General features: G+C 45.6%; 1 protein-coding gene across 1 annotated transcript in view; it reads left to right on the top strand.

Moving 5' to 3' along the window:
• The first annotated feature begins 14454 nt into the window (after positions 1 to 14454).
• The window catches only part of TXLNG (taxilin gamma), a 32939-nt gene continuing 29754 nt past the window's right edge, over positions 14455 to 17639 (top strand). Inside the window, exon 1 of the mRNA XM_090063053.1 lies at positions 14455 to 14664. Coding sequence (XP_089919179.1) covers positions 14509 to 14664 — 156 coding nt within the window. The 5' untranslated portion in view covers positions 14455 to 14508. The remainder of the gene's footprint in view (positions 14665 to 17639) is intronic.

Raw genomic sequence — 17639 nt, 5'->3', positions numbered from 1 at the left:
AGCTGCTCTGGGCATGTGCTGTAATCAGTATAGATGCAAAAAGAAAATTGTAACTAGTTAAAGTCAGTGCTGTAAATAAAGATTACTAATTTAACAGAGAACAAGAGCAAAGATGGCATAAAACCATTCAAGTGAGGAAATTGAACTACTTTCTGGTTTTCATTTTAAATAGATAATTAGATTTTCTTCAAACAAGTGTCAGAGAATCTAGAAATACTAGCCTGCCAGTATTAAGTCTGCCCCCCTCAATATTGTTTATCTTCCTATTCCTGGTGTGAGAAATTAACATATTGTTTGTTAGAATTGCATTAGGGCAGAGCATTTCTGATTCTAATAACTGGCAACACTAATAAGCAAAATAAAGTGAGCAAAGTAAAAAACAAAAATCCCAAGAAAACCACGCAGTCATATATCAAGAGACTGTACTGTTTTAGTTCTTTGTTATATTTTACACATTTATTAACACAAACCTAAAATCCAACTGTATAAGCAGTTTGTATCAAACTAGACTTGATTCTAACAGCTGGCAGGAAAAAAGTTTTTGTGCTTAGATTATAGTTTAAGACTTTGATTGTAAACAGCAGCTGGTTCTTTAAGGCAAGAACCTAATAAACAATGGAGTATATACATAGTACAAGGCCACTGTGTCTTCTCTTCCAGGTTGGCTGATCTCGTACACGGAGCTTTAAACCAGCCTCGCTGGGTGAGGGGACCGCAGGAAGATGAGGAGACACCACCCAAGCAAGACAGGTGACAAATGCAAAGAGTGCCCAGGTAAGAAATGGGTCCAGACAGTCTCCCAGATTGGGGGGGTGGCACACGCAGCTAGGCAAGGCCTTAAATGCCTATATACCAATGCTCGTAGCATGGGGAACAAACAGGAGGAACTCGCCCTCAGGATAGCCAGTTCAGACCCAGACGTAATAGGGCTTACAGAAACGTGGTGGGATTCATCCCACGACTGGGCAGTTAGCATGAGGGGCTATAGGCTTTACAGGCGGGATAGAGAAGGAAGGAAAGGTGGGGGTGTGGCATTCTGTGTCAAGGAGCAATACACATCCTCTGCCAGCAGAATGGGGTCGGGGAGGGGCAAGTTGAAGTGCTCTGGGTCAAGATACAAGGAGGCCATGGGGAGAGGGATCTAACAGTGGGGGTCTACTACAGACCCTCCCCCCCCCCCCCCCAAAACCAAGGGGAGGAGCTGGACCGGGAATTTTCAGGCCAGCTTGCAAAGGCACTTAAGGCAAGGGATGTAGTTGTCATGGGTGATTTAAATTACCTGGACAACTGATGGGAGGAACAGTCAGCCAGGTTGGACTGTTCCAGGAGGTTCCTGGCCGAGATACAGGACCTCCACTTAATTTAGGAGGTGCACAGTCCCACCAAAGGAAATGTCCTGTTGGACCTGGTCCTGGCCACAAGCGACTACCTGGTAAGGGGCCTCCAGGTTCTTGACCATCTGAGTGACCGCAATCATCGCTTGCTGGAATTCACCATCCAGCGCAGGGTATCAAGGGCCTGCAGCAAGGCGGTAGCCCTAGACTTCAAGAGAGCCAACTTCAGTGAGTTGAGATTAGTGGGAGAGGCGCTGGGGTTCCTGAGAGCAGGGAAACTCAGTGCCCAAGATGAGTGGTTGTTCCTTAAGGAGATGATACTCAGGGCCCAAGGGGTGACCATCCCAACAAGAAGCAAGGGGGGCAAGAGTGCCCGAAAGCCCCCCTGGCTCACTAAGGGTGTCCGGGAATGCCTGATTGCCAGAAAGGTGGCATACAACCAGTGGAAGGGGGGTGCTATCTCCAAAGAGGAGTATACCTCCTCTGCTCCTGCCTGTAGGGGGGCTGTCAGGAAAGCTAAGGCAGACATAGAGCTAGGACTAGCGTCCAAGATCAAAGATAATAAAAGTCCTTTTTCAAATATATAGGGAGGATGAAGAAAGCACTGGGAAATGTGGGGCCCCTGCAAGATTCTCTTGGCAATCTGATGGTTGTGCCAGAGGAGAAAGCAGACCTCTTTAACCAATTCTTCACCTCCATTTTCTTGTGCAGGGACCGGGACTTCCCCACAGTGTTGCAAGATGGACTCGAGGGGAACGCCTCCAGACCTCAGGTTGGGGAGGACAGGTTTAGAGAGCTTCTGGAGGGGCTGGATGTGTTCAAATCAGTGGGTCCAGATGCTGTCCACCCCAGGGTGTTGAGGGAGCTAGCTGGGGTTATTGCAGGGCCCTTGGCACGGCTCTACAAGCGCTCGTGGTGCTCGGGCCAAGTGCCAGATGATTGGAAGATAGCCAACATGGTCCCCATCTTTAAAAAAGGGAGGAGGGAGGACCCGGGTAACTATAGGCCTGTCAGTCTTACCTCAATCCTAGGGAAACTCTTTGAGAAGATCCTCAAGGAGCACATCTGCGATGGGCCGGCTTCAGGGATGATGATCAAGGGCAACCAGCGTGGTTTCATTAGGGGCAGGTCATGTCAGACCAACCTGATTGCCTTTTATGATCAGGTCACAAAAGCATTGGATGCAGGTGTTGCCGTGGACATAGTCTTTCTGGACTTCAGCAAGGCCTTTGACACTGTCTCCCACCCCATCATTAAAAAACTAGGCAACTGTGGCATTGATGCCTACACAGTCAGATGGATTGCAGATTGGCTCAAGGGTCATACTCAGAGGGTGGTGGTGGATGGGTCATATTCAACCAGGGGGGAAGTGGGCAGCGGAGTCCCCCAGGGTTCCGTCCTTGGGCCCACGCTGTTCAATTTCTTTATCAGTGATTTGGATGACGGAGTGAAAAGAAACCATTTAAATTTGCTGATGATACCAAAATTTGGGGTGAGGTGAGCACGCTAGTAGGGAGGGAAGACTGCAGCAAGACCTGGATAGGTTACAGGGGTGGGCTAACAGAAACAGGATGCCTTTCAATACTGGCAAGTGCAGGGTGCTGCACTTGGGCAGCAGTAACCAGCAGCACACTTATAGGATGGGAAACTCCTTTCTTGAGAGCATGGAGGCAGAAAGGGAACCAAGATGAACATGGACCGACAATGCGAGGTCGCGGTTGGCAGGGCTAACTGGACCTTGTCGTGCATCCACAGGTGCATCTCACGTAGGGCCAAGGAGGTGATCCTCCCCCTCTATAAGACACTGGTCAGGCCACAGCTGGAGTACTGTGTCCAGTTCTGTGCACCCCACTTCAGGAGGGATGTGGACAACATTGAGAGGGTCCAGAGGGGGGCCACCCGCATGATCTGAGGACAACAGGGCAGACCCTACAATAAGAAACTGCGGCACCTGAACCTGTTCAGCCTTCACAAAAGAAGGCTGAGGGGGGACCTGGTGACCATCTATAAACTCACTAGGGGGGGCCAGAAGGGTTTGGGGGAGACCTTGTTTCCCCTAGCACCCCCTAGCATAACAAGGAAGAACGGCCACAAGTTGTTGGAGAGTAGGTTTAGATTAGACATCCATAAGAACTACTTCACAGGGTGGCTAGGAGCTGGAACCAACTTCCAAGGGAGTGGTGCTGGCTCCTACCCTGAGGGTCTTTAAGAGGAGGCTTGATGCCTACCTGGCTGGAGTCATTTGAGCCCAGTTTTTTTCTCCTGCCCAGGCAGGGGGTCGGACTTGAAGATCTACAAGGTTCCTCCCGGCCTTACTTCTTTGATTCTATGATTGGCAATTGGTTTAGAATGTTGATTGTATATGCATTTTCTGTTAAGGGAAATTCCAATATGCAGTAAATACTTGCTGCCCCATAAAAGAATGCGTTCCTTGTTTTCAGGGTATAACTCCCTCTGATCCGTATCTGAACAGTTGGCTGAACTACGTAGTTTGCATCTTTTTTTTTTTTTGCTGCCACAAATACCATTAATTTTAAAAAGTTTATAATGAGTAATTGGAGGAATCTTGGGACTAATCAGGTATCTCCTCAAATAAGTCTTTGCACTTTAACTGACAGGTCATGTTTAATTACACACATGCATATACACCCTTCCCTCCCCCCCCCCCACAAGATCCATGAATTCAGGGGAGACGCTTTTAAATAAAACATTTGTGATAACAGTAGGAGAAAGAAAACAAAAGAAGAGGTGGGTGTATACAAATTTTTAAAAAATTCTTGACGCATCTTAAAAATACATTACTTCAAGAATCAACATTTGAATATGTATACACCAAACCTAAATGTGACTTTAGGCATGTCTTTATCAGCTCTTAATTTTGGCTTATCTTACTTTCGAGTGCTGTCCTGTTTAGTTTTAGGAGTAGGAGTTTTAGTAGGTAAGTTCCTTTTTCTCTCTTGTTCCCTTCCTCAGAAGGATGAGTGAGTATAATTTACTCAACAGTCCATTCACTAGAAAAACATAGGACTTCACTTTTCTCTAGTCGGATGATTTTTTTGAGCCTCAGTAGCTTCCTTTCTGCTCACTCTCCTTACATTTGGGTAAATGTGATATCTTTTATTAGACCAACTAAGTAGTTGGAAAAATTGTTCTTTGCAAGCTTTAGGACACACACACTCTTCTTCAGGCAGAGGGAGAGTCTGCTGTTTTTGTGTTTTCCTGGATGGAATAGAAACCAATGGGGAAGATGCAGGTCTGTGAACATGCAAATGCAGTTCCATTTCTTCTTTTTATGTTGGGTAGATGTTGTAAAAATGAATTGGTGGTCTCTTTGTATATATTGTATAATGTTTGGGAATAATAATAATGTTTGGTAATAAGCATTATTAGGAGTGGGGAGTAGAGTCTACCATTTAGTGTGAAAATAGGGAAGTTGGCATGCGAAATCTAAGCAGTATTAGAAAAGTGAATGAGAGCTGGGTACTAATCCCACAACATGTGAAGGACTGAACAGGGTTTTAAGACCATTAAGAACTGTTGCACTGGATCAGCCTCCTGACCCATCCAGTTCTGTCTCCTGTAGTAGCTAGTGCCAGATGCTTGAAAAGAAGGCATGGGAAGCTTTGAATTTAGGCAGAGAAGTTAATCATCTGCTCAGAGTAGGTAGTTTCCTAGTAGTAGGTACTTTGAGTTAATCTCTGAAGTATGAAATTTAATAGCTCTTTCAAGCTTTGTTAGCATAAACATGTTATAGCTGATATTCTTGTTTATTCATGTAAATATCCAGTATATTTTTGAGTCTTGTTCTTCTCAAGGGCATCCTGTAACAATGAATTTCTTAGTTTCTCCATTATGTTACAAAATGCTTCCTTTCATTCGTTCAGAATTTGCTACCTTTTAATTAGATTAAGGACCTACCTGTAAACACCATGTCAGATGTGCCACTGAGCACTGAAGGGAAAACATGACTCCTACACTTATTCTCTGCATTAGTATAACTGTTTAATGTACAGCCAATACTACTGTCAGGCTTGGGCACGCTCACAGGAACTCTAATAGTTGGCTACATGACAGTTTTTCAGTGGGCAGCATGCATGAAGCAGGAATGAAGGGCCAAGGGAGCACTGTCTGATGCTGATGTCAAGAAGGTCCTCTTGCTTCTATTACAGGAATAACTGATGCTTCAATTCTCCTTTCTCTTTATGTTACATACTTTTATTATGATACCCTACTTCTCTCCCATCTAAGGTAAACAATCCCAGTGTTTTCTCTCTTCACAGGAGTGTGTTTCTATGCCCCATAACTTTTTCTACCCTTGTCTAAACCTTGTTTAATTTTCCAATATCTTTTTGAGCTAGGGTGTCCAGTAGTCAGGGTGAAATTGCACAATAGATACATAATGACATTTTTCTGTGTTACTCTGAGTCTTATTATTTATATATCCTGACATCCTGGGTTTTTTGCCTCCAGCTGTGCATCAAGCCAGTGTCTTGCCACCCACCGTGACAAAAGGGCTCACTCTGAAGTAGATAGATAAAGTTAACCTAGAACCTGTTCAAATGTTTAAAAAAAAAAAAAAGGCTTTTTCCTCCTTTTTTTCATTATGTATGTAGACTTGAGTAGGGAATATGTGGGAGGTAGTTCTCTTTGTATGAGAAATCAGAGTTTCTGACTTGCATGGTGAAGACCCTGCTCTTAAATTAATTGAAAGATTCATAGTGGGTGTATCTACTATTACGGTTAGCCTGGAGCAATAAATTCTGGCGCAGATACCACCAGAGCCAGTGGCTCTCTTGAGCAGTGTATACACACGTGCCTGGGACCACAGCAGTTTTAGCCAGGGTGCAACAGCTCCATGTCAGAGCAACAGGACTGGCTGGGGTACAAGGGCTAGGCAGTAGGCAGCCCCAGTACTGCAGCGCACTTGTGCCCCAGCCAGCCCCAGTCACTGTCTGCATGTGTTGTGGTGGTGTAAATTATTCTGCTGTAGGATAGTACTTATCCCAGACAACACTATCCTACAACAGAGTTAATTTACTGTGCCCTAATATGGGTGCACATGTAGACAGTGACACTTTACAGCAAAGCTAATTAGCCAGCTCCACAGTAAAGCGCATGTGTAGAGGTACCCAGTACGTAGGAATTTCCCTTTTCTCTGGTATGTTGAATATTTGTGGTTTCTGTATAAATATTACATGGGAGATGATGTTGAAGGTTGGTGTTAAAATATTATTTCAGCCTGCCTTGCATTTAGAAATGTGTAGATAAAAGTTATATCTTGCTTTCAGAGCAGTCGTAATTGGTCCTTTTTTGATATATTTTTGTACTTAAAAGCACAGCACTTCTCATGATGCATTAAAATGTTCTGAAGCAACACCTCCTCCTCTATACCTACTGATGAGTAGTCCCAGTCACACTGTCCTCATGTTTGGAGCTTTTAGAAAATATGCAAAACAAGTTGTCTTGTTGGAGGGCCAGTGTACTAAAAGTTTATTTTTCATTGTAAGCAACTTTTTCAATAGTCTTTTTGGACCTAATTCTGTGGTCTTATGCATATACATATTTTTTTTACTGTATCCTGATGGTATTGTAGTGCTTGGGGAAGTGCTTGATAACAGTATCTAATAAATTCATGATGTATATCAGTGTATAATGGTGCAGTAGAGTTTCAAGAATACAAATACAAAACACATAGATTTAGTTGCTTACTTAAAAAATGTACAGTATGTGAAAACTGATGGCTGAAATTTTCTTAAATGGGTTCTTAAAGTAATGTGCTTCAATCTGAAAGTAAAACTAATTTTCCTGGGATTTGCTATGTGGCCTGCACTGTATCAGGCTGCAGATATGGGTGCCTAAATATGGAATGAGATGTGACTGCTCACATAGGTTTCTACCCAGAATGCAGGACCTCCATCTAACCCAGGAGGTCCACAGCCCCACCAGGGGAGGCGCCTTGTTGGACCTGGTCCTGGCCACAAGTGATGACCTGGCGAGGGGTCTGAGGGTGCTTGACCACCTGGGCGACAGCAATCATCGCCTGCTGGAATTCAGCATCCAGTGCGAGGTGGCAAAGGCCTACAGCAAGGCAGCAGCCCTAAATTTCAGGAGGGCAGACTTCAATGAGCTACGGAGAATAGTCGGGGAAGCACTGAGGTCCCAGAGGGTAGAGGAGCCAGGTGTCCAACAGGAGGGGGTGCTCCTTAAGGAGACGATCCTCCAAGCCCAAAGGGAGGTAATCCCAACACCGATCAAAGGGGGCAGGAGGGCGCAAAAGCCCCCATGGCTCACCAAAAGCATCTGGGAATGTCTCCTAGCTAAAAGGGAGGCATACACCCAATGGAAGGGAGGGGCCATCACCAGGGACGACTATACTGCAGTTGCTCGGGGATGTAGGGGGGCAGTCAGGAAGGCCAAGGCGGAGATGGAACTGGGACTAGCTTCCCGGATTAAGGACAATAAGTCCTTTTTTAAATACATGGGGGGCAAAAAGAAGGTTCCGGGTAATGTGGGGCCCCTGCAGGACACACTAGGAAATTTGGTCGTTACACCAGATGACAAAGCCAACATATTTAATGATTTCTTTGCCTCCGTTTTCCTGAGGAGGGACTGGAACAGTCACCCCCTCATTTGGGTCTCCCTTAGACCCTAGGGGAGGCACACCTTGGCCAAGGGTTAGTGAGGACCTAGTTAGGGAACTTCTGGAGGGACTTGATGTATTCAAATCAGCTGGTCTAGATGATCTCCACCCTAGAGTACTGAAGGAATTGGCTGAGGTCATTGCAGGACCCCTGGCACGGCTGTACGAGCACTCATGGTGCTCTGGTGTGGTGCCAGAGGACTGGAAGAGGGCCAACGTGGTTCCCATCTTCAAAAAGGGGAGGAAAGAGGACCTGGGAAACTATAAGCCAGTTAGTCTTACCTCAATCCTGGGCAAGCTTGTTGAGAAAATTATTCTGGCACATATCCACAAAGGGCCAGCAGGGGAGATTATGCTTAGGGGCAATCAACACTGGTTCATTAGTGGCAGATCCTGTCAGAACAACCTGGTAGCCTTCTATGACCAGTTCACCAAATCGTTAGATGCAGGGGTAGCAGTGGACATAGTCTTCCTGGACTTTCAGAAGGCCTTCAACACTGTCTCTCACCCCATTCTCATTAAGAAACTGGGGGACTGTGGTGTCGACACCCACACAGTCAAATGGGTCACTAACTGGCTGGAGGGCTGCACCCAGAGAGCGGTGGTGGATGGATCATTTTCAACCTGGAGGGATGTGGGCAGTGGGGTCCCCCAGGGCTCGGTCCTCGGGCCTGCACTGTTCAACATCTTCATCAGTGACTTGGACAAGGGGGTAAAAAGCACCCTGTTCAAATTTGCTGATGACAATAAGATGTGGGGGGATGTGGGTACGCTAGAAGGGAGGAATAGGCTGCAATCGGATCTAGACTGGTTACAGGGGTGGGTGGATGAGAATAGGATGGGATTCAACACTGACAAGTGCAAGGTGCTGCACCTGGGGAGGAAGAACCAGCACCATACCTACAGGCTGGGGAACTCCCTTCTCGCCAGTGCAGAGGCAGAAAAGGATCTTGGAGTCATCACTGATGCCAAGATGAACATGGGCCGGCAGTGTGAGGATGCAGTCAGGAAGGCCAACAGCACTTTGTCATGCATCCCCAGATGCATCTCAAGCAGGTCCAAGGAGGTGATCCTCCCCCTCTATGCAGCACTGGTCAGGCCGCAGCTGGAGTACTGCGTCCTGTTCTGGGCGCCGCACTTCAAGAGGGATGTGGACAACATGGAGAGGGTCCAGAGGAGGGCCACTCGCAAGATCAGGGGGCAGCAGTGCAGGCCCTGCGAGGAGAGGCTACGGGACCTGAACCTGTTCAGCCTCCACAAGAGAAGGCTGAGGGGGGATCTAGTGGCCTGTTACAAACTAGTCAGAGGGGACCAGCAGGCACTGGGGGAGTCCCTGTTCCCCCGAGCACTGCCAGGAGTGACCAGGAATAATGGTCACAAGCTGGCAGAGGGTAGATTTAGGCGATATCAGGGCGGCTAGGATCTGGAACCAACTTCCAAGAGAAGTGGTGCTGGCTCCTACCCTGGGGGTCTTTAAGAGGAGGCTAGATGTACACCTTACTGGGGTCGTTTGACCCCAGTACTCTTTCCTGCCTATAGCAGGGGGTCGGATTCAATGATCTGCTCATGTCCCTTCTGACCCTAGAAACTATGAAACTATGTCTGTTTTGAATTTTTGTTTTCATAATCTTGCATGTCAAACGATAGTTATTTTGCCAGACTTTTATTGAGGGAACTTCACATAGATAAAATAGCTAGACAACTCTAAATAGTTTAAAATTATCAGCAATTAATTTCTACTCCATCTGGTCTTCCAGAGAAAATCTCCCCACTATGATCTCCTTCCAGTAATAAATCGCATCTATTAATTCTGTTCTTATACTGCATTGCAGAACTCCTCTAGATCTGAACTCTCAAACTCATAGAGTAGGTAAGTGTTCAAAAAACAATTAAGTGATGATGAGGACATCAGTGTCCAGTATTAAAATTGAAGTCAGTCATTAATTCATTTAAATAACCTTTGAAAATCATTAAGCTTTAAATAACCAATTTTTAGGTCAGCATATTTTTGTTAATATCTGACAAAACTTTGTGCTTTCCATGATCAGCCCTTCACCAGACTCTGGTGTGGACTGAAAAAGGCATACACCAAAACTCAAGAATAAGAGCTCATGAAGACTTTCACCTTAATAGGGTTATCTAAGTTGCATCTCATTACGTGCTCATCTCTCCCTCCCCAACCTAATTTTGTTTATCTGTGTCAGGTGGAGCAGAGGATTGTCTTGAACCTATGTAACTATTCCCAGTCTCTACTGTTTACCACCTATCCTTCACTGACTATATCAGCTGAAGCTTGTGATTTGCATACCCCCATTCTTGTATAGTTTCAAATGTAACTTCACATTTTTAAGGATGTACATACTCCTGCTTGCTTGAATTACATTTCATTTTCCAATATTGTTGGTATTCCTCTTTGTTGGACTCATTTTTAAAAGAAAATAAATCTCAGAGAATGAAAGAGAGAGTGATTAATAGTCTCAGTTAAAAGACATGCTTTGAAATGTAAATTGGAGCTATTTCATTGTAGTTCAGATGTGTACACTTCTGAGAACTGAAAAATGCAGCATCACTGATAGCCTTTCCATAAGACTTCCATAAATCAGCAATACCTGCTCCCATCTTGGGCCTGCCGCAGCCCTCCCTCAGACCATGTAAACTTTTATATAAATTGAGTTTTGAGTCTATGCTTACTGAACAATAATATCTGGTATTATCATTGATAGCAGCAGAAGAGTATGTCATGGTAAGTGTCCAAAAATAGTTATTTTCAGTTTTAATATGTTTTTAATTCTTACTTTCCTTTAATTCTTACTTTTTCCTTACTTTCTTTAATTTCCTGATGGAAAACTATTGTTTTCATTAATGAAAAGGCCTCATCTAGCTCCTAGTATAATAGAACATTTTAATTTATTACTGCACCTGAACCATGCAGCTAGTGTTAAGGTTTTACTTTATTAAAGGCAGGCTTACCAGCACTAATTATGTATCCTTTTCTCCCTGTAACTGAACATGAAGAGGCGAGGGTCCCCAGTGGACAAGCATGTATTCCACCCAAGAGCCACCAGGGACCTCACCTGGAAGCTCTTTCATCGAGACATCACCACAGGCATGCATCTGGCACGCTGGATGGACACCCTCAACCTCTGCCCCTTTTGCCAACAGAGGGAGACTCTGACACATGCTCACCTTGAGTGTGCCAGCTTGCAGCCCCTTTTTTTGCCTCCTATAGAACCTCCTGCTGAGGTCCTGGATGCATTTCTCCCCGCACCTTTTCTGTTATGCACTCCCTGTCCGTGGCCTCACTAAGTCCGTAGACCTCCTAATCAGCTGCCTCTTTGGCTTTGGCCAAGGTGGCCATATGTCAGACCAGGAAGGAAACTCTGGTCAGGAGGATTCCAAGCAAGTGTGGGGCTGTTTTCCTTTCACTGCTTTCACTGGTCTGCATCCACAGGCTCCTCATCTCTGCTCGGTGACTTGTTCCAGATCCCTTGTTGTTATTAACCTGTGACATCACCCCCTTCCCTGTTTTCTGTCCCCCAGATTCAGTTGATGTGTCCCCAGTGGCCTGCCTCATTAACATTTCCTCTGATTTAAAAAAAAAATCCCTAATGTTCAAATCCACACTTTTCATGATTTAAGTGAAACACATTTATTTATATATACACACACATACTAGTGTTTCATTTTAGGCATGGAAAAATGTGGATATGGGGTTACTCTTTTTTAAACCAAAAATTGGGTGGTTTTTATTAAATCGGAAAAAAAACAGGATCCCTGTGCATTAAGGGAGGCTTATAGTTGTCTTGATGGGCTTAAGCACAGGACCATTCAGTACATGAAATAGGCCTATCCCCAACAGTGGCAGGAGCAGATGCTATACAGGGGGAGCACCAAACTGGATATCTCTAGAGTGATCTGTCCCCTATTCCTGTGTTTCTCCACCCATGATACGCATGCCCCTGGCGATAGGCAAAACATGGGCAGGAGGTACTGCGTTTTGGTTTTTACACACACACACCCACCGACCCGGTTGGAAGCGTCTTTGCCGGCTCAGGCCAGAGTTCCAGATGCTGCCCCTCCCATCATGTCTGGTGCACTGGGGCTTTCACTCACCAGCGTCAGTGTACCGGGGGATAAGGGAGGGAGGTCCCACGTAGGCTGCTTTGCCCTGGGCCATGGTGGAAAAAGTGGGACTCAGCTCACAGCGGTGAAACCAGAAGTGCCATGATATGACTTCCAGTTTTTTGCTGCATTGATTGGCAGGGGGTATGTAAGGTACCAAAGGTTGAGAACCATTGCCCTATTCAATACCCTTCCTGGCATCCACCATTTATTGTATTAGCGCTACCAAAGGAAATGTCCAATTATTTTGTTAAATAGCCATTAGTAGATCTATCGACCATGAATTTATCCAGTCCCTTTTTGAACCTGGACGTGCTATCTGCCTCCACCACCTCCCGTGGCAATGAATTCTACAAGTTAACGACATGTAAACTACAGTACTCTCTCTTAGGTTTAAAGCTGTTACCCACTAATTTCACTGTGTGCCCCCCTAGTATTCTGGGACTTTGTAAACAACAATTCCCTGTTCACTTCGTTCATTCCCTTGCTGATTTTATAGACCTCTGTTGCATCCCCCCTCAGCCATCTCCTTTCCCAACTGAACAACTTTAGCCTTTTTTGTCTTCCCTGGTATAGCAACTGTTCAAGCATCTGATCATTTTGGTTGCCCTTCTCTGTACCTTTTCTAATTCTACTATATCCTTTTTGAAATGCAGGAACCAGAAGTACACACAATAATCAAGATGTGGGTGCACCATGGATTTGTATAATGGCATGATGAGATTCTCTGTTTTGTTTTTAGTTCCTTTCTTAATGATGCCCAACATTTTTAATTGGCTCTTTTGGTTGCTACCGCACACAGTTGACATTTTTAAAGAACTGTCTACAGCCATTCCAAAGTCTTTTTCCTAATGAGTCATAACAGCTGGTTATTTTTAACACCCTCCAGTGGCCCCCTGAGCTTGGTTCAAGGAATGCATGCTTGCCATAATAACCTCATTCCCACCCTGGACAATCTTGTCATCCTATCCTGTCTTCCTCCCTATTACTTCTTAAACTGGTTCTCTTTCTGAAAGCAGAATTGAATCAGTAGGGACCCAAGTCAGTAAAGGTGTTCTTTTGCTGAGGTTAGGGCTTCCTTTGTTCTTTCACCTAATAATATACACCTCACTCCCAGCACAACTCCTCCACCCTTTTGACAAATGTCCTAATTCCACCCAGTTCCCTTCCCCCCACCCTTGGAAATTGGGTCACCTTAACCATATGGATCACAGTGGAATGCACTGACTCTTACATGAAAATGGTGGCAAAGTTTGTATTACAAGGACAAACAGCTGAGTTGTCAAATATTTCACTTGCTTTTCAAGTAAAAAAACCAAAGTAAAATATTTAACATTTTAATACATAAAAAAGGCCAAAAGTTGGCTTGATCTGGAACCAAGAACAAGTAAAATGTTTAGGATTTTAATATGTGAAAAAGGTTAAAAGGCGGGAGATGCTATTTTCCTCTGTTAACCTTCAATTTATTCTTAACAGATACCTCATGAAGCATGGTCTGCCTCCCTAGAGCAGCTGCCCCCTTTCCTTCCTGATGTGTTGCATTGCACTTCCAGAAGCATGCATAAGGTTAGTAGGAATTGCAGCCCCTTTGGTAGGAGAGTTGTAGTGGTTGCCTGTAGGTTACTGAAGGTATGTCCCAGGTATGTTGTCTCTGGAGAAAACAGGTATAGGGGGAACATCTGGTTGCTGCAGGCCTGAGCTGGACTCAGCACCACATTGTTTTCCCTATAGGTGGATTGAAACGTGGATGTGGATGTGCAACAGTGGTTTAAACATTGGGTAGCAGATTTAACCCTAATCATAAACTAACTTGTGCTGATTTAAAGTGGGTGTTGCACTGATTTGAAAAGTGTGTGTGTTGTGCTGATTGGGGGGGGTTGTGTGTGCATAAAAATCTATGAAATCGATGTGTGTATGTGCATGTGTATAGTACCGATTTGGGGGTGGGGGGTGGTTTTAACTTCACATACAGCAGATTTAACCCTACTCATAAAGTTTCCCGTGTTGATGCACCCGCACGGGTTTAAATTTACAGAGCCCCTTACTGCAGCTGCTTCTTTCCCACTGCCCCGCCCCCTCAAGAAGTCCGTCCTCCGCCGGGAAAAGCCGGGCGGGCACCGCACGCGGTGCGTTCCCTGCGCTCAAGGGCATGCAGCCCCAGGGCCCGCCCTCTCCAGGTCGGCCCTGCGCGGGCGGCTGCAACTACAGCTCCCGGCGAGCCCCGCAGCTCTGGAGCGGGCCCGGCCCGGGCGCGCGCGGCACGCCGGGAGCTGTAGGCCCTACGAGATGCCGCGAGGCGGGCAGGGCGCCACGTGATGGCGGAGAAGCCGCGCGCTGATTGGCTGCGGCGAGGAGCGCGAGAGCTTCCGGGACCCCGGGCCGGGCTGCTTGTTTGGATGCTTCCGTCACATCATGGCGACGCGCGGAGCCGAGGCAGCGCGCGGCGGCGGTGGCAGCGGCAGCACCAGCACCAGCAGCACAAGCCGCGCGGCGGGGGCGGGGCCTGGGCTAAGGCCGGGCCGACGCGAGGCAGCCGCAGTAGGCGCGGGGCCGCTCAGCAGCGTGGAGGTAACGGCTGCCTGCGCGCCGTTAGCCGTTCCCGCGCGCCCCTCCCCCATCCGTACTCTGCGCGCGGCTCCGCTTCTGGGGCTGCGGCGCGAGGGGAGCACGTGCCCCTTCCCACCCCCCTTCCTCCGTCCCCAGGCGGGCGGCGCCGGGGCCAGGCTGGGGTTATGGTGGACGCGGGTTGGGGGTTACCGCAAATTAGCCCCGGGGCGGGGAGCGCTGCTCGGCTCTTTCGCGCCGGGCCGGCCGAGGGTAGCGGGATCTGGAGTAGGAAGTGGCCTCCGGTGCCTGGTTTTCCTTTGTTTTGGGCAGCCAGGGGGTCTGCATCTGTGGGTAGCACTGTTCCCACCCCCACTGTCCTGGGAAAATGAAGGACCTGGGTTTGTTTAGTCTGGGGAAGAGAAGACTGAGGGGATTTAATAGCAGCCTTCAGCTACCTGAAGGGGGTTGGAAAGAGGCTAGAGCTAAACTGTTCTCAGTAGTGGCAGATGACAGAACAAGGAGCAACTGTCTCAGGTTGCATCACAGGAAGATTAGGTTGGATACGAGGAAAAACTGTCACTAGGAGGGTAGTGGGTAGCACTGGAAGAAGCTACCCAGAGAGGTGGTGACCTTTCCATTCTTGGAGGTTTTTAAGCCCAAGCTAGACAAAGCCTTGACTGAGATGATCTAATTGGGTACAGTCCTGCTTTGAGCAGGACTGGATGACCTCTAGAGGGCCCTTCCAAACCCAACTTTCTGTGGCTCTATAAAAATCTTACTCCTATTGCCGGCCACTTCTTCACAGATTCGTTTTATTTTCCTCCTGGCCTCTACCGAAGCAGCCAGGATGCTGCCAACCTTGAGAAAGCAAGGTTACAAGGTTTGTTTTAGAAGTGCTCCCCAGTAAAGGAGTCACGTTGAATTGAGTAATGGGAAGGCGTTGCCAAAAGTCTCTTCACCTTTGGAATGTGACCTGCGAATGAAAAAGCAAAGCCATTTCCTTGTAGTGGGTGGGAGGCTCCACGCTGTGCTTGGGTGCTGTTTTGTTTGGTCTGGCCTTAGAAATGTGGGGCTTGCCTGCTTTTTTTCCACAAAGGTCCATGGATGGATGGAGAGCAAGTAGGGTTATCGTAAAAACAGAAGTGGAACCTGATTGAGGGGAAGTGAGTCATATTGTTCAAATGCGTTTTTGTCTCGCGTAAGTAGCTAAGTAGGAGATTGGTTTGTTAAACATTCAGTGCTTCATCTCTCAGTTAAGGTCTAAGAATTCAAGTTCTCTGGGTCTTCCAGAAAAACCTTCTGCAGATTTCCTCCTGGAGAGCCTGAATTCTGAGATCTTTGTATTAAAAAGATGGCACAAAGCCCATTTTTCCTTTGCAGGTCAGCTTTACATGTGCGGATTAGAAATACAAATGTAAGTGAATTTCAGTAAGTGAATGAGTTCATGTCAAAAGGGCTGTCAGAGAAAAAACATACATTTTGTAGGTCATAGAGGAAATAAGATCTTGTAAAAATGTATTTCTAACAAGCAGAAAGTTTCGGAGGATCTCTGCCAGCCTGCTTTGGATCAAAGAAGTGCTTAGCTGGGGCGGGGAGAAAAACTCTGCCTTTTAATCAATTCTGAAATGTCTTCCAGTTAGGGTTATGTAAATTACCAACGTGAACCTGGAAGTGCTACTGATTATAAACAAAAGTGAAATTGCCTGTTTTTCTTTTTCTGGATTAACTTGAGAATTTAAAGTAAATCACATAAATACAATGTAGCATTTTTTTTTCAATTTTACATTCAGTGGTCTAAGCACAGGAGCGTGATAGGTTGGAATATAGTTGTTTGGAATACAGTTTTTCAAGCATAGTCAGTTGGCCACATCTGAGAGAGTCTGTTTTTTTTAAAGAAAAACCACTGGGTATAAATAATACTACCATGGTCATAATAGTTTAATCCAATTAAGTGTTAGGAATAGAACAGTCCTAAAGAGAATATTGCAAAAAGAGAGCTGCAATAAACTGGTTTTATATTCACTTGCCTTGTGATAAGTTGGTGACATGAGATCACAGAACAAAGGTTTTGTTTCCATAAATTTTGTTTCCATAAGTTTTCAACTTAATTTTTTTGTGCATCCTATATTTGTATTAAGAATATGTAGGTGAAATTGCCCTTAAAATTGTTGACACCCTGAAGGTAACTCCTTTGTGTAACCTGAATATTTACAATGGTGTTAGATGATTCTTTAACTGTCTACAATAGGGAAAAAGAGACATTTAACATCTTGTTTGAACTTATTTGGATAAATCAAGTCACAGTTCTCACATGTTAATAAATCAAGGTTATAGCTGGGTAAAGGAAGCATAGGGTTTTTTACCATCTCTGTAATGGTTGATTAATATTTACCTACCTTTTCACACTAGATTTTAACATGGCTAACGCATGGTAAAACTACTACTTGCCGCTCCCCCCCCCCCCATCACCTTTAGTATGATGGGGCACCTGGATATTCTGTACTCAAGAAACAAGTACAGAAGGGTTGACAACAGGTGTGGTCAACTAAGCAATATCCTTCAAGCATGCCTTCATTGTTTGGACTCTGATGTTTACCTGTTATCTTTAGTATTGCTTATATTGAAGTTCTTGTGTACCTATTCAATAATCATACATTTGAAAAAATCTTGTGGGCCTTCTGTTTTTAACAACATTCAGTATCTGGGCCTCAGCCCACAACAGCATCTCAGCTTTTTGAAGGCTAAAACTAACTTTTAAAGTTTCACTATCAGTCAATTTGGAAACAATAATTTTAGCAGAAATGTAAAGCTATTACAGTACTCCACCTTTTTTGGTTGGAGTGGCAGGTACTACTAGTCTGTTGTGGGCTGGGTGCCCTCAAGTGTTGGTGCAGTGGGGAAATAGTATGTATAGACAGAGATATGTATAAAGCGTATTTTTGTGTACTATGTGGTGTCTATGCTTGTCAAAGTCAAACATCTGTAGGCTGTATTAT

Source organism: Crocodylus siamensis, chromosome 1 (assembly GCF_052110815.1).
Source record: "Crocodylus siamensis isolate JL-2025a chromosome 1, ASM5211081v1, whole genome shotgun sequence".
Taxonomy (NCBI): domain Eukaryota; kingdom Metazoa; phylum Chordata; order Crocodylia; family Crocodylidae; genus Crocodylus; species Crocodylus siamensis.
This window is presented reverse-complemented; position numbering and strand designations above follow the sequence as displayed.